General features: G+C 37.5%; 1 protein-coding gene across 1 annotated transcript; it reads left to right on the top strand.

Moving 5' to 3' along the window:
* The first annotated feature begins 446 nt into the window (after nt 1-446).
* Nucleotides 447-9,338, top strand: KRT222 (keratin 222). The gene is made up of 6 exons (XM_006832596.1): nt 447-604; nt 3,926-4,054; nt 4,733-4,953; nt 6,910-6,986; nt 7,533-7,668; nt 8,975-9,338. The coding sequence occupies exons 1-6, from the start codon at nt 509-511 to the stop codon at nt 9,201-9,203; spliced, it is 888 nt and encodes a 295-aa protein (XP_006832659.1). The 5' UTR covers nt 447-508; the 3' UTR covers nt 9,204-9,338.
* The last annotated feature ends 7,951 nt before the right edge of the window (nt 9,339-17,289 follow it).

The following is a 17,289-nucleotide window of genomic DNA, read 5'->3' as shown; positions in this document are numbered from 1 at the left end:
ATGACCCACCATAGCATTTCTGTTTAAATAACCCAAATGATAAGAAATAAAATAAACAAATAAATGTAACTGTCATGTTTTGGATCCAGATTTATTTCCATGCACTATCTTGTGAAAATTAATCATAACCGTCTTTCTTTGCTCTTTTCTTTTTATGTTCCATTTTCTATACGAAGAATGAAATAATGTATGTGTGGTTTTTTTCCCTGAAGTGCTCAATTTCACAGGGAATCAATCAATTCTGGAATACTAAGGACGTTTTCACTTTTCCATCGTGAGAAGTCTGACCCTTTGCTATCCCAGCAATAGGAGCGAAGAGTTTACCATATATTTGCATAATTTATTAGAAACACGGGAATTTCTGAGCCTCTTAAAAAAAAGAACGCTGCATCTTTAAGGCTCCACAGGACACTCTCTCTCAGCCCTCTACGCAGGAAGAGCAGGTTCTGCCGCGGCAGCTCCTCCTTTCGATTAGGTTCAGTTAGCCAAGGTGGAGGATGGGAAAAGAATGGAACTGTCCCAGCTACTCAATGAGATCAGGGCAAACTATGAAAAGCTCCTCACCAGAAATCAGATAGAGACCGTGCTCTCAAGAAGGATCCAGGTAATGATTTCATACAGACAGGCACTTCCAGGATAAGGAGGCTATCCCTGTCTAACCAATTCCTGTCCCGGCCTCTCTGAGGTACAGTATTTCCTTTTCAATGCAGCAGATACAGGGGAAGGAATTTAGGTTTTACAGCAATGTGACTGAGGCTACAGGGGGAAATGCTATAATTATACTGTTAAATGCCACTCAACAACTGCTAGCTGATGCATTTGATTTTTGTGCAAATTAGGAGGAGACTATTATTAACAAAACATTCAAGAAAATGGTGCACTCCTGCCCCTTTAAGCATCCTTCAGAAAGGAAACATTTCAAATACCCTTCAAAGATACTATGGGGTTGTTTATAGAGGTAATTTAGATAGCATCTTTAAAATGATGAGCTTTATAGGGAGAATTATTAGCTTGCACACTCTGGAGATAAAACTAGGTAAAATATTTCTAAACAGTCTCCATCATTGTTTTTTAATGAGCTCCGTTTTATATGGGATTGTTATCAATAGAGATCATCTCAATATGTGAAATGGCATTCAGAGACAATCATCTAAATTAAGAGTATCAAAACTCCACAAATCGATTTCCGATGTTTGCTTATGTGTTATCAGAGATGCTTATTTCTAGCACAAAGGATGAACTATTTCAGCATTTTTAAACAGGGAGAGAGCTTCAATAAGGATTAAATCCTGATTTATGACTTCTTTACTTTTAAAGTGACAATCACCTTGGGATTTTCACGTCTCAAGTCTTTAAACAAATTTGTAAATAAGCACTTTAGAAACAAAGATTCAGACATTTAGATGGTTTTTGTTTCGTTTGAGTTTACCTGTGAAATCTGAGTTTGAGTTCTATTACAAGTTTTATTACAGCAAAGAGTTTACCTAGGACCATTTCCAAATTGGGGGGGGGGGGAATTATTGCTAGGAACTCACTGTCCTTTACTTCATTAACAACTCATTTTTAGTAATATTTATATCTGGCTAACATTTTCAGTCTTTATAAAAAATGATCAGCATTTTGGACTAAGCAAAGACACTAGTGTATTTGTACTATGTACTGGAATAGTTCACTCAGAAGAAAAAGATGAGTAACAATTTATGAGGATAATTAACCAAATCAGTATTTATTTTGCAATAAGAATTGACAAGTCACAATGCTAACGTGAATTAACTCAAATGAAAAGGCAAGATTATATTTTATTTCAAGTCCTTAGAACTTTAAAAAAAAAAAAAAACTGTTAGGTTTTTTTTTGTTTTGTTTTTTTCAAAAAATTCAGGAAGCCAACTGGAATAAATTCAAGAATTCTATCCCAATTAATTATTATGAAATAAAGAAGCATAAACTGTTTTAGTTACCTATTGCTGTGTAGCAAATTAGCCCCCACAAAAAACAAACAGAAAATCAACAACACTGTTATTCTCTCTCATGATTCTGTGCATTGAATGGGCTCATTGAGGTGATTCTGCTATTGCACATGATGTTGGCTAGGACTGCAATTAACTAGAGGCATGATGAACTGTCCACAGTGGCTCACTCATGTGTCTAGCACATTGGCAGGGGCTTGCTAAAAGACTGGTTCAGCTGGGACAAGTGGGCCTGCCTGTCTACATGATCTCTTCACCAAGGTATCTAATCTTCTTACATGGTGGCCCAGGGCTCTCAAAGCACCGAAGTACAAGTTGTCAGAGCTTCTCAAGGCTTACTCATACAACTGACATGACATCACTCCTGTCACATTCTGTTGGTTAAAACAAAACACAGGTCAACCCAGAGTCAATGTGGAGGAGGACCACACAAGAACCTGAATGTTGAGATATGTGGTTCGTAGGTGACCATCTTTGGAACCTGGCTACTACACAAACTGAAATGCCAGTTCCAAACACAAAACCAAACAAGACAAGACAAAACAAAGCTAGATACTTGCACTTTTAGGCTCTCATATTTTCAATTGTTTTACATTCTCTTTTGTAGTTGCTCCAGTATCTGAACTTTGCCAAGTAAATACTATGAAAAAGTAACATAACAAACCAAAAGAAACATGAACTTTGTTCTCTAACACCTTGCCCTAAAAAAAAAGTCCACAGGCTTCCATTTACTCCAAAGATTCCTTTAAAAAAAAAGAAAAGAAAGAAATCCATTATGCCATCAAATTAATCTTTAAGTGTATTTTAAGAAGAACATTAAGAAGTTGTCATTTTTATTTCCAAATGCTGTAATTCCATACATTGCTCCTACTTGGGATTAACTGTTAAGAATTCTATCAAAAGAGACTTCCGTTTAATTCCAACATCCGCATAAGAATAGTTAAAGCTGAATATGAAATATTCAACTTGTTATTTAACAAGGACATGTAGAAAACAATTTTTTTAATGTCATTTTTCATTATTACCCAGATACCCATGCCTTCTAGAAAGTCCATTTTGAAAAGGTAAATCAGTAGTTGTTGTTGTTGTTGTTGAGTGCCGTCGAGTCGGTTCCGACCCATAGCGACCCTGTACAGGGTTTCCGAGGGTGTAAATCCTTACGGGAGTAGAAAGCCTCATCTTTCTCCCGCGGAGCGGCTGGTAGTTTCGAACCGCTGACCTTAAGGTTCGCAGCCCGATTCGTAACCACTACGCTACCAGAGTGGGTACTCTTAATACAGAAGCCCAAGTTAGATCCAGTGAGGCCTGGTGTGGCGCTGTAGAATCAGCACTGGACTGCTAACCACAAGCCGGCAGTTCAAACCCACTAGTCACTCTGGGAAACCCGTTGCAAGGTGGCTATGAGACTGAAGCAACTTGGCAGTACTTAACAACAACAATGCCTATGGTAATGTAAACTTCAAATTATTAATAACATATTCTCTAGCAGTATTAGCTCCATGTCAATACACCTGGTCCCAGAATCAGAGATCACAAATTTTAAAACTGCAAACTTTCTTTTCATTTAAATAGATGTATTTTTTCAGACTGTCATAGTTAGCAGGAACTTTGAGGCCCTGAGAAAACTGAGGCTGAGAATGCAATTAGCTTGCTTACGTACTCAAATAATTAGTAATTAAACTCTGGCGTGGCACTGTAGGATATTGGACTGCTAACCGAAACATCGGTGGTTCAAACCACCAGCCACTCTCTGAAACCCTATGAGGTCATTATGAGTGGGAACTGACTTGATGACACCGAACAACAGCAAATACTAGAACGCACATTTGTAATCCAACAATTGAAAGGGAAAGAAAACTATTCAGTTCTTTCACTATTTTTCTCTAATTGCGTTTAAGTGTGTCCTTTTGTAAAGAATGCTCTTTGTGTCTTTGTTACTGTGGTTGGCTTTCCTACAGCTAGAAGAAGACATAAGTAAAAAAATGGACAAAGATGAAGAGGCTTTAAAGGCGGCTCAAGCAGAGCTCAAGGAAGCCCGACGTCAGTGGCACCACTTGCAAGTGGAAATTGAATCTCTCCATGCTGTGGTGAGAAAGCTCTCAAAAGGAACTGGGCCCTGGAGTCCCCAGGTGCTATTGGATTAAGGGAGGGAAAGAATGAATGTCTATTACTTTCCAGTGAGACTGAAAGCCAATGATACTGAATTCTATTCCTGATCCTAGTTCCAATATTCCACCTCCATCATGGCAGTGGCTGTAATCAAGTCACACAAGGTGTAGTACATGCCTATAAAAATGAAGTCATACATGCTTATCACCCTGCAGTCCTCTACTTGTTGAAGTGGGAAGGTAGAGTCTTTGTTGTATCCCAAGTGTCAACAGTAGGAACTCATGCATGCCATTGGAGACTGTTAATAGTACTTCCTAAGTGTCTTTATAAGCAGTCTACTCTGAATGTTAATATTGAAGAAAGTAGATTCATCAGCATGACAATAAATGAATTTAACTGCAGAGGATATTTTTGACATAAGAATTACCACTAGATTCCTTTGAAATGTTTTTTGGTATAGTTGGGTTTTTTTGTTTTTTGTTTTCAATTTAGGAGCACACAAATCTTTAGGAACGTATCTCTTGCATAAATGAGGTACAGTTATTATAGCCTTTTCAGAAAAATGGTAACCCATTTGAAAATAATGCAAATCAGATTTCAAAAACACTTCTTTTTATTTTTTTACTGATTCGCTGCTAATTGCCTATCTAACACAGGAAAGGGGCCTTGAAAATTCCCTACATGCCAGTGAGCAACACTACCAAACGCAGCTGCAAGACCTGGAATCTGTGATTGAAGGACTAGAAAAAGAACTGCAGGAAGTAAGGTGTGGCATCGAGAGACAGCTTCAGGAGCACGAGATGCTTCTCAACACGAAGATGAGGCTTGAACAGGAAATAGCCACCTACCGGCGCCTCCTAGAAAAGGAAGAAATCAGGTACCTAGTTAGCGTAGTGGTTACGAATCGGGCTGCGAACCTCACGGTCAGCAGTTCGAAACTACCAGTTGTTCCGCGGAAGAAAGATGAGGCTTTCTGCTCCCGTAAAGATTTACAGCCTTGGAAACCCTGTACAGGGTTGCTATGAGTCAGAACCGACTCCACGGCACATAACAACAACAAGAAGTTCCATATAGTTAACGACAAGCCGCCAGCAAAACAGATCCACTAAGGTCGCTCTTGATGCGCTCAGAAAAAATTAAATCTTAAAAACCCACCATCCCCATGCCATACTCACTCAGCGTCTATAATAAAACAAGAGTTGGTGTGGCACTGTAGTATAGAAACTACCAGCTGTTCCGGAGGAGAAAGATGAGGCTTTCTGCTCCCGTAAAGATTTACAGCCTCGGTAAATGAGTCGGAACCGACTCCACGGTACATAACAACTAAAGATCATGGTGGTGCGGTGGGCTAAGGCGCTGAACTGCAAAGTCGCTTTCAAACGCAAGGTCAGCGGTTCAGGCTCACCAGCTGCTCCTCGGAAACCCTATACAGGGTCGCTATAGGTCGGAATCGACTTGACGGCACTTAACGGCAGTAAGTAAGATCATACAACTCTGAACACCGCAGAACTTCCTGGCCAATCTGTTCCCATAAAAAGAGACTTTTATTCTTGCTTGCTTCAGAATTCTGAGTTTACAACAGTGCAAAAACTCTTGACATTCACTAAATCTTTCATCTGGGGCAAATTGTCTCGGTTTTCTTATCAGTAAAAATGGAGTAATAAAAATATTACAAACCTCATAGGGTAACACTGAGAATTAAATGAGTTGTTTGCGAAGGGCTTAAAGAAGTGCTCGGTGCCTGATAAGGTGCTGTGTTGTTGTTGTTAAGTGTCGTTGAGTCATTGCGACCCTGTGTAGGGTTTCTGAGGTTTTTTTAAACTCTTTGTGGGAGCAGAAAGCCTCATCTTTCTTTGCGGAGTGGCGGGCAAGTTTGAACCACAGACCTTGTGGTTCACAATCCAGTGTTTATCGTATGAAGCCAGGTGCTATATGAACTGTTATATAAAATTGTTGTTGTTATATAAAATTAAGTGCCGTCGAGTGGGTTCTGTGACCCTGTAATAGGGTTTCCGAAGAGCAGGTGGTGAGCTTGAACCACCGACCTTGCAGTTCAAACCAACCTTGCAGTCCAGCACATTAGCCCATTAATTCCTAATAATTTAAGATATTTGCAAACTAATGCTTTAATACTTTCTATAGTACAATTTAAAATTTTTTTATTGTGCTATATGTAAGATGTCCTAGAAGTTATAAAGAAAAATGTAATGAATTCTCAGTATCTACTTCCCCTAATTTAAGAAGTGAAACATTTCCAATGAAGTTGAAGTCCCCCAGGCACCAAATGACACACCCCACCACATCTCATCTTCCTTCCTTCCATACCCTGCTTCTGGCTCATGAATTTGATGTTTACCAGCCCCATACATTCCTTTATGTTGTTGTTGTTAAGTGCCGTCGAGTCGGTTTCGACCCATAGCGACCCTGTACAGGGTTTCCGAGGGTGTAAATCTTTACGGGAGTAGAAAGCCTGATCTTTCTCCCGCAGAGCAGCTGGTAGTTTCGAACAGCTGACCTTAAGGTTCGCAGCCCGATTAGTAACCACTACACTACCAGAGCTCCTTTACATTCCTTTATACTAATACATATATACCTCTAAACAAAATGGAATTGTTTGCATAATGTTTTGGCACTTAGAAAATTAGCTCGATGTTACATTAGAGGGATTCATCCATAACCCATTCGTTCATTTATGTTCACTCTGAATAGTATTTCCATTGTATGAAAATGGCCATAGCATGCTACTATTACTTCTTCCTTTTGTTGATGGAGATCTAGGTTGTTTCCATTATTTGTTTTTAAGTGTTTCTCTTATAATTCTTTCCATTTTCAGATATTACGGTTCTATCCAAGGTGGGCAAAAAGACCAAAAACCTACCACAAGTAGAATTGGTTTTGTTTTACCTTCAGGTGAGTTTCTGAGATACGTAAACTTAACTTGAGAAATGACGTTCCAGTTACAGAGATTATAATGAAATTAAATAATCAAAAGTAGGAAGGAGCCCTGGTGACTCACATGGTTAAACACTGCTACCTGAAAGGTTTGAACCCACCTAATGAAACATGAAAAAGATGTGGTGATCTGCTTTCATGAAGATTGTTGTTGTTGTTAGGTGCCATTGAGTCGGTTTTGATTCATACTGACCCTGTATAAGGTTTCCAAGGAGCAGATGGTGGGTTTGAACCATCTAACTTGCAGTTAGCAGTCTAGCTTATCCTAAAGTGCCATACCAAGACTCCTCCAGAAAGATTATAGCCAAGAAAACCCTATAGGACAGTTCTACTCTGTCACATGGGATGGCTCTGAGTCTAAATCAACTGGGCAGCAACCAACAACAGCAATATAAAGTAAAGAAGCAAAACTCAGCAGTAGTCAAATAAAATTTAACACATAAGTTGACTGTGAACAGTACTTGAATAATGCAATGTAATCACTTATAAATAACATTTTTGCAGCCATTATAAATGAAATAGCTTATTCAACAAAAGTCTCACAAAAGTATGAAAATGAAAAAGTGGGAACAGTAACTAAACAGGCAACAGTAAATGGAAACATCGTGAAGGAGAGCTCTGAAGCACATGGCACTGTACAGTAAGTGAAACTCTTTTGACTAAGAAGTAATAATAAACATATTTAAATCAGTTCATTTCAACTGTGTAATCTCAGGAATTTAGCATTTGTGTTTGGATGTTTTCAAACACACTTTTACTGTACAGGTATGCGTCACTTAACATCCATTTGGACAAGGTGGAACTATATATTCATCTGTGGTCCCATAAAGTTTTTTGTTTTGTTTTAAAGGGAAAAGAGCTCTCGTTTTGTTTATTAGTATAAGTACTGGACCAAAAAGTCGGTTTTGAACCACAAGTTTGGCAGTTCAAACCCACCAGTCACTTTCCTATACAGGGTCGCTATGAGTTGGAACTGACTCGAAGGCACTTAACAATAATGATTTTAAGGGAGTCCAGGTATGGAGCTGTAAAATAAGCACTGACTACTAACCACAAGGTTCAGAGTTCAAACCTACTATCTGCTCCTCGGAATTCCCATACAGGGTTGCCAAGAGTTAGAACCGACTAGAAAGCACTTAACAGCAATGGTTTTAAAGTCTCCATACCCAGACTCCTACAGCAGTGGATCATGGGTGGCATATAGGCAAGTAAGACAGAGAATATAGGCAAGTAACACGTTGCCCATGGACCAGGGTTCTTGGACTTTGTCCCATGAGCCGGTGGTGGCTGAGGTGGCTGCTGGGTAAAGCTGCTCTTGTCACTCAGGTAGGTGAACAGCGATCAGCACGAGCTGCTCTTACTCTGCTCCTGCCCCACTCACGTCTTCTCCCTCTACGTTTGCACCACTACCTCCAGTCACGCCAGCGGCTCCAGCAACAAGGAGGTTTCAACATGATGTCTGCACAACATCCAAATCACATAACGTCCTATTTCACAGCACGTGTCATAGATGTTAATTAATGCATACCTGTATTCTGAATTTTAATCTGCTCTGACAACCTGTGTATTATATATAAACAGTATGTCAGATTGAGTACTCAATCCTTACTTCACCATTTTTCCTAAAAATACAACTAAAATATGAGAATTCCATAGAAATGTCACAGAAATTATATTCATGATTTTTAATTATATAAACTACATGAATTCCCCAAACTATAAATAATACGGTTTTCTTGATGTATTTTTCATAGATATGGCATCTAGAAGGGGGTTTCAAAGAGTTCATGGAAAATTTCCATTGTCTTGTAACTCCACTTAACACAAACTTTTGGAAGCTCCTTATAAATTCTATATGTGAGTGTGTGTGTGTATTAAATACACACACATATATAGTAAATGCACCCATACTTCTTTATACAGAAAGACCTATTTTATCATTTCAGGACAGAGAAAGTTGATGAGGTTATTAAAGGATGGGAAGGTTCCTTCTTTAAAGATAACCCGCCATTAAGGAAAAAGTCAGTTTCTCTTCGATTTGATCTTCACTTAGCAGCCACTGATGAAGGATGTTTACAGACTAAACAGGAGAATCTACCAGATATAGAAATCAGGCTTATCATGAGAAGATCATGCAGTATCCCCTCTATCAAACCTCCATCAACAGCTAATTAACCCGGAGACAACATTTGACATGATTTGTAAATGTCTTTAGGCTGGACCTGGTAGGCCATGCTAACACTTCCATCCCTGAAAGTAAGTGATTAAGTGCTTGTGGAAAAGGTTATAATCAATCTATGATTTTCTTCAAGAAAAAAACAGTAGTAGACAAAGTTTCTCTGAGTCTTATTATGGATCTATTTATGGGGAGGAGGAGGCTTAAAAAGAAAACTAGGAATTCAGTATGGTTTCTATTTTATTTATTCTCCAAATATTCTTCTTTTTTCCTCGAAATTGTATCAGAGAGAGTAAACTGACTTAATTAAATATTTGTCATTTCACTCAGTGGCTGAATACTATAAAGAAAAAGCAATCATTTGTGTAAATATGAATTTATTATGAGAGTCATTGCAACTGAGTTATTCATCACTTCTCCATGACCTAGAAAGATTTTTATACTTAAAAAAAAAAAAAAAGAATTATATTAAATTTTAAAGGGACTCACTCCTCACTTAACCAAGATTTTTTTTCCAATCATTTGTATGCTTAGAAAAATGATGCCTCAAAAGTTATTTTCCTTGTATAGTTCTGAGCAAGCTATTGATAATTAATTAATATTAAGTTAATCTACATCTGTAAGCTTTTGTAATCATTATCTTTCTGGTTTCTAGAAAAGTTACTTTGGTCAAAGTACTTTAAAAGTGTATCCCTGCCCCACCCTCAACGCTGTCCCCGTCAAAATTCAGGTTGATGACACAAACAGAACATGAAAAGCAAATGGAAGAGATAGCTACTATATTATTAGAACAGGAAGTTATCCAGCCTCTCACCATCTGTTTTTCCACCTATAAAGTTCAATATCTTGGAGTGGTACTGTGGGATAAACACTGGACCACAATGTCAATTTGAGCCACAGGGTTGGTGGTTGAAACTCACCAGCTGCTCCTTAGAAATGCTATACAGGGTTACTGTGAGTTGCAAGCAACTCAAAGGCACTTGACCACAGCAACAAAGTTCAACGTGATTAATATGAATTCTTGTTACGAGCCTAATGCTAATATGCTATATGAATATTAGAATGTTTCTCTAATTTACATGAACAGTAATATAATAGTATTGCTACCTAAGCTTAGCGTATCTGCAGGGTTTATGTGTTTAAATTGTTCAAAAGTGTAATAAATATGGGTAGAAAATATATTTCTGAATAAGTGAAGTATGGTTACAAAGTTTTTAAAACAATCTAATTTGTTTAATACAGCTATAGTTCTTTTAAGACCTTAAGAAATAAACACCTATTTTAAAACATTAAAATTTATAGGCTATTCATTTTTTTATAAGCAGAAATAGTGGTTGAGTATAACCCACCATGCCTTTTCCAGCAAAAGTATTATCTAAGGGCTATAGGTCAGCATTTTAGTAGAGCCTTTACAAGCTCTCTCTCTCTCTTTATTTTTAATTTCACCAGAAAAAAAAAAAATGTTTTAACCAGAAGAAAATTATGTGAATTTATCTTATGTATCATATAGGGATATAAAAAAATTGTTTCAATTACTTCAGATTCTGCTTTGCTGGACTTATGCTATTTAGTGAAAGGGGAGGATTTTGTTTTAGCAAGTATGCAACAGCATGGTTAAGTGTTTATTCTTGTATAAGCATCTGACCTAAAGTATGTCCTATATGTACAAGTGTTTTCACTCAGTATTAGTTAAATGCTACTAATTTTATTAAAGCTTTAAAAATTGCTATCATAAAAGCTATTATACTAAGGTTACTATCATAAGCAACTGTAATCGTAATAAAGCAATGTATCTAATGTCGTCTATGTACAGTGTTAAAAATTTAGTATTGGGCATCATGAATGTAACTGCTTGTTATAGCAATTCCACTATGCAGCTATTATATATATGCTACTTGGATTTATAACAAAGTTTTATTTGCTTTGGGGCATTTTAAGTTGGAATATGAATTTACCAAAGTAAATGATACCACGACAATAAAAAAAAAAAAAAAATTGAAACATAAACTCTCAAAGTGCATTGTATTTGAGTTTGCTATACAGTCCTGATTTAAATGTATCTGTGAGTGACTCAGGAACCGAATCTGCTACTTCAGCACGACTCGCTCACGGGATGGGCTGAGGGGAGCTTTGCAACCATAGTAAATAGATAACGGATCTTATACTTTTTTGAAAAAGGAAAATTAAGAATGGTATATTGATATTTTAGGCTAATGAAAAATACAAACAATCACATAATCCCAGAGGAAGTATCATAGCAACAACCCCCCATTTGCTAGGAACCTGCTCAGTATTAGGTGTTGCTCATCAGATTCCTACATAATCCATCCATATGACAGTTCTACCAAGTGCATAAGTTTATCCTCATTTTTTAAATAAATAAAAATTATATATTCTTCAATTTTTAAAATATTTTAAAGACATGCCTCTATAGCAAAGTATAAAGACAATTCATTCAAACTATAAATACTAAAGGTTTCTAGCTCTGGCTCTGTTCCTAGCTAACCATGTAACCAGAGAGACTCATTTTAAATTCCCCCAGCCTCAATTTTCACAACTGAAAACAAAGGTGTTATGGGTTGAAGTATGTCCTCCAAAAATATGTATCTAAATCCTAGCCCCTTTACTGGTTATGGAGTCCTGGCATGGTGCTGTGGGTAATGCACTGGACCGTAAAGTTGGTTTGAACCGCAAAATAAGTTGGTTCAAGCTCACCAGCTGCTCCTTGGAAACCCTATTCAGGTTTATATGGGTCAGAACCCACTCAGTGGCACTTACCACAACAAATATTGGTTGCAATCCCATTTAGAAATAAAATTTTCTTTGTAATGTTAATTGGGGCATTATTACTGTATGGTGTGTTTTAAACAAATGGCTTTTGAGATATAAAAAGAAGATTAGGTACAAAGAAGCAAGGAACAAATGGGGAAAATAAATGCCACATGAAAATCACCATGAAATCAAAGAACGGAAGTTGAAAGAGACAAAGATCTTCCCCAGAGGGAGCACAGAGAGCCTTTACCTAGAGTAGTACCTTCTAGCATGCTAAACTGAGATAATCAGATGCTGTTCATTAAAGCCCCCCACATGTGGTTCTTTGGTCATACATGCACTAAGAAACTCAGACAAAAGGAAATAGTAATTCCTACCTTGCATTCCTCAGAGTTGTTTGAAATAATATACATATGAAAATATTTTGTAAAGCACTATCCAAATATACAGTACTATTTGAATGAAATTTGCCTTTGGGAGTGAAGAATTTATAAGGAAAATTATAGCTGGCAATATAAATGATAGTTCAAAACACAACAAGTAAAGATAATCTTTTAATTATTTAATTGCTGTCAGCAAAAAAAATTTTTCTCCTGGTGAATTACCCAATTTGAGCTGTTCTTCCATAATTTTTAAATCATTTTTCAAGTACAAAAATGTTCTCAGGTCAACAATCCTAAGTTCATTTGAAAGTTTCAAATAGAAATGTATTATGGTACCTGGACCAAAATTAAATTTTTGCTAAAATAATATGCATAAACATATCACTCAAATTATCAATTCATGAAATCAAGAGAAAGTTTGTACGTGGGCCAAAATCGGGTTCTATATTTACAAATTATTGCCAACATACACACGTAGATTGCCACTATTCCTGGATATACTAAAAATAAGTATGCTGAAATATGGTATGTGTGCAAATTAGTACATGCTATTTCCAGTATCCCTCACACACTCTATAGCGCAGCCATCTACAGAACAGAGTAGCACGGTTCCTTTCCAAGGCTGTAAATCTTTATAAGAGCAGCCAGCCTCATCTTTCTTCCAAAGTTGTGGTTTCCAATTGCCACCCTTCCAGTTAGCAGTCCAATGCTTAACCCGCTGTGCCACAAGGACTCCTTAAATCCATATACAGTTCCTCTAGCAACTCTGAAGCTCTGTTCTTTATCCAGAAACATAGACAATATGTAAACAAATAGGAGTGGCTGTGTCTTAATAAAACTTTATGTACAAAAACAGGAAGCCACCTAGATTTGGCCTCCAGCAGTAATTTTCAGACTCCCAGCCCTACTCCCTCAATAAGGGAAAATAAACCTACACCCTAGGACCATTCTGTTTTGAAACATTTTTATCCTTTTCTATACCATGTGTTAACATTCATGTCCCAAGTCTTTAAGATATTTTAGGGGCAAGGCAGAAGATTGTAAAAGCAAATCATACTTTGTCAAATTTGACAAAATATTGTGAATCATTCTCCTTGAAATCTGCTAGATTTAATATTTCACAACTATGAGTATTTCGAGTGATGGAAACTAAATACCCATTATTCCTTTGATTTCACAGAAATGCTGAGAAAATTAGCCCATTTCACCATTTGCCTATAGCCAGATGTTTATCAGTTATTTGGCTCAAGTCCTCCTTTTCCATATTTTAAGGCAGGAAATAAAAAAAAAAATCCCTTTTAAAAGCATCATTAGGACAGACAGTTTGGGAGATCCAGAGGATGACGGATAAGGTAGAGGTGCAGTGTAGTTTTCCATCAGCAATACCACAGAAGACCAGGTGAAGAGGGTTCAGGGCAGAGCTCCAAAACTCTGAACCACATATCTAGGAATATTTAAAACGTTTGAAGGCTTATAGCTAGTGGAAATTGTAGCGGGAGTAAGAAATCACATACTTTTTTAATCTGCCTGGCTGCACGGCCCGGAGCCAACAATTTGGGTGAGACCAAACAGCAAGACCAAGCGGGGGAACAGACCCACCATGGAATAACACCATGGGAACCTCAGAGCAAAGGTAGACAATACACTTTGTCGGTTTTGCTTTATGCTGATTTTTTTTTTTCTTTTGGTATCTGTTCATTGGCCCCCCCACTGTTTGTGCACCTACATTCTGGTGGCTAGAGGGGGAGCCTGAGAGAATGGATACCCCCCATCCCCACCACTGGTGGATTCTTCTGCCACGCATATGCACAGATACTCACAATCCAAAAGCCAGCCCTGAACTGTTCTTTAATATCGAAAAGGCCAGAACAAGAGGTGTAGAGAGCTAAAGGTAGACGTTTTATAGCAAGGAGGGGAGTGATTAACTTTTCAGTCTAGGAGCGGAGGTCCCTAGGACCATCAAGGGAGAAGAGCAGAGAGCGGGACCCTACCCAGAGAAGCAGTGATGCCTGAAATGGAGCCAGAGATGATGACGTGGAGCAATGGAGCAGCTGGAGACTTTAGATCCAGAGAGAGAGAGCAACTGTGTGCTGAAGACCTGGGGGGTACGGGGGAAGGATTGCATGGAGGGGATTGTAACCATGGCAATGAGACGATATATGATAGAATGAATGTAAAACTAATGTTCTCCCATGTAAACTATCACATAATTCACAATAAAACATTTAAGGAAAAAAAAAACACCCAGATGTGTAGAGAGGGAAAGACAGTTTAAAAATACAACAAGCTGAAATTAAATTAAATCCTGAGGTACACCATAACAACCAACAGTGGCATCGTGAAATTTATCAGGTGGCTTTGAAGGCAAGAAGTTGAAAGACGACATTCAAGTCATACTCATATTAGGCTACAGATATTTTTTTCCCTTCTCTCAATTCTCTCCCTTTTCTATGATGATTACAGACTACAATATCCAATCTAGTTTTTGTTGTTGTTGTTGTTGTTTGGTGGGTTTTTCCCCTTTCTTTCTGTAGCTGTTTTGCTGTTTTATGCTTGCCTTTTGCCTTTGGGGGACTCTGTCTCCCTATATTACCCAAGAAGAGACAGTAACTGCTGCCATATAGTCAAGCTACAATCACACTCTATAAAACACCAAAACCCAGGAAAGAACCAATACCAACTGCCACATACACCAGGAAGGAAGACACACCTATGAAACTTACTCTGAGTCAAGCAATAAGAAGAGTGAAAAGGGAAGCCAACATCTTGATCATATCTACCTGAGGCAATCAGAAAGCATAAAAAAATACAAAAACACACACTCAATTAAATATTAAGGCCACAGATAAACACTAAACATGTCCAAGAAGCAAAAGCAGATGACCATATCAGCACATGTCCAGAAATAAGATAAAAGGTCTGAGACATGGCCTAGAGGTAGACCTGGACTCCATTCTGGATGGAGGACAGGCCTTGGAAATGCCAGAGAAGGAATTCAGAAAAATGATTATAAAATGTTTCAAAACACTTTACAATGGAGTTGAGAAAAATAAGGAAGAAGTCAGGAAAGCACTACAGGAACAATCGAATAAGATAGATATAGCATTGGAAACAATTCAAGACCTACAGAAAGAGGTCCAAATGATCAATAATAGAATATCAGAAATAGACAATACTTTGAAAGGGCAAAGGAGTAGATTAGAAGAGATGGAAGGCAGAACTAGTGAGCTGGAAGACAAATCTCTCAATACCACTAAGATAGAAGAGCAAATAGAAAAAAGGATTTTAAAAAATCTGAAAAAGGTCTAAGATTCATGTTAGACAACATGAAGAGCAATAATTTAAGAATTATTGGCATTCCAGAACAGGAAGAATCACACAAGTCCACAGAGGAAATAGTTGAAGAACTGCTTAAAGAAAATTTCTCTAATATGCTGAAAAGTGAAAAGATAAACATTCAAGAAGCTCAACGAGCCCCAGGAAGGATAGACCCCCAAAAGAAAATCACCAAGACATATCATAATCAAGCTCTCCAAAATCAAAGATAAGGACAGAATCCTGAAAGCAGCTAGGGAAAAGAGAAGCATTACATACAAAGGCAAGCAAGTCAGATTAAGCTCGGATCTCTCAGCAGAAACCATGCAAGCAAGAAGGTAATGGGGAGACATATATAAAACCCTGAAAGAAAACAACTGTCAACCAAGAATCTTTTATCCAGCAAAGTTATCAATCAAATATGACAGTGTAATCAAAACATTCCAGGATAAACAGAAGCTAAGGGATTTTGCCAAAGCCAACCCTGTACTACAAAACACCCTAAAGGGAGTTCTGTGGACTGAGAACCAACAAAAACAGAGATTGACATACATGGCAGCACCTTCCAGAACTAAATCAACAGATGGAAGCATAGAGAACAGAACAAAACTGTAAGAACAAACTCAGAATCTGGGAAATCAGTCTATGAACAAAACAATTACGATATAAAACAAGGTAAACACATAGGAACAGAGATCCAGATGGTGAGAAGGTCAGGTAGATTATAGGATAAAACAGACTGCACTAAATGGAGGGGAAAGTTAATGGAATATAAGGTAACCTCAACAAAAATTAGCACAATATAATATACCAAGAAAATGAAAAGCCAAGAAGAACATGGAAATAATAAAATTATGAGGAAACTCACAAGAAAGAACACAAAAAGCATGTACTCAGCAAAGGAAAACACACAAAACAAAGAAAGCAACAATACTACAAAAACACAAACATAATGGCAACAATTAATCCATACCTATCAATAATTACACTGAATGTAAATGGATTAAATGCACCAGTTAAGAGACAAAGGGTGACAGAATGGATAAGAAAACAAGATCCTTCAATATGCTCTCTGCAAGAGACACATCACACACACAGAGACAAAAACAGAGTAAAAGTCATAGGATGGGAAAAAATATACCAAGCTAATTGCAAATAAAAAGCAAACAGGAGTGGCAGTACTCATCTCTGATAAAATAAACTTTAAGGCAAAAACCAGCATAATAGATAAAGATAGACATTATCTCATGATTAAAGGGACAAATAAACAAGATGACATATCTATAATAAATATCTATGCTCCCAATGAAAGAGCTCCAAAATATATAAATCAAACTCTAATAGAGTTGAAGAAAGAAATTGACAAATCTACAATAATCGTGGGTGATTTTAATACACCGCTTTCAAAAATGGATAGAACAACCAGAAAGAAACTCGACAAAGATACAGAAGAACTAAACAACACAATCAGCCAACTGGACCTCATAGATGTGTACAGAGCACTCAACCCAACAACAGCACAATACACATTCTTTTCCAGTGCACATGGAACATTCTCCAGAATTGACCATATCTTACCCACAAAACAAATCTCCATAAATTTACAAATATCAAA

This window comes from Chrysochloris asiatica, unplaced genomic scaffold, assembly GCF_000296735.1.
Source record: "Chrysochloris asiatica unplaced genomic scaffold, ChrAsi1.0 scaffold00007, whole genome shotgun sequence".
Taxonomy (NCBI): Eukaryota; Metazoa; Chordata; class Mammalia; order Afrosoricida; family Chrysochloridae; genus Chrysochloris; species Chrysochloris asiatica.
This window is presented reverse-complemented; position numbering and strand designations above follow the sequence as displayed.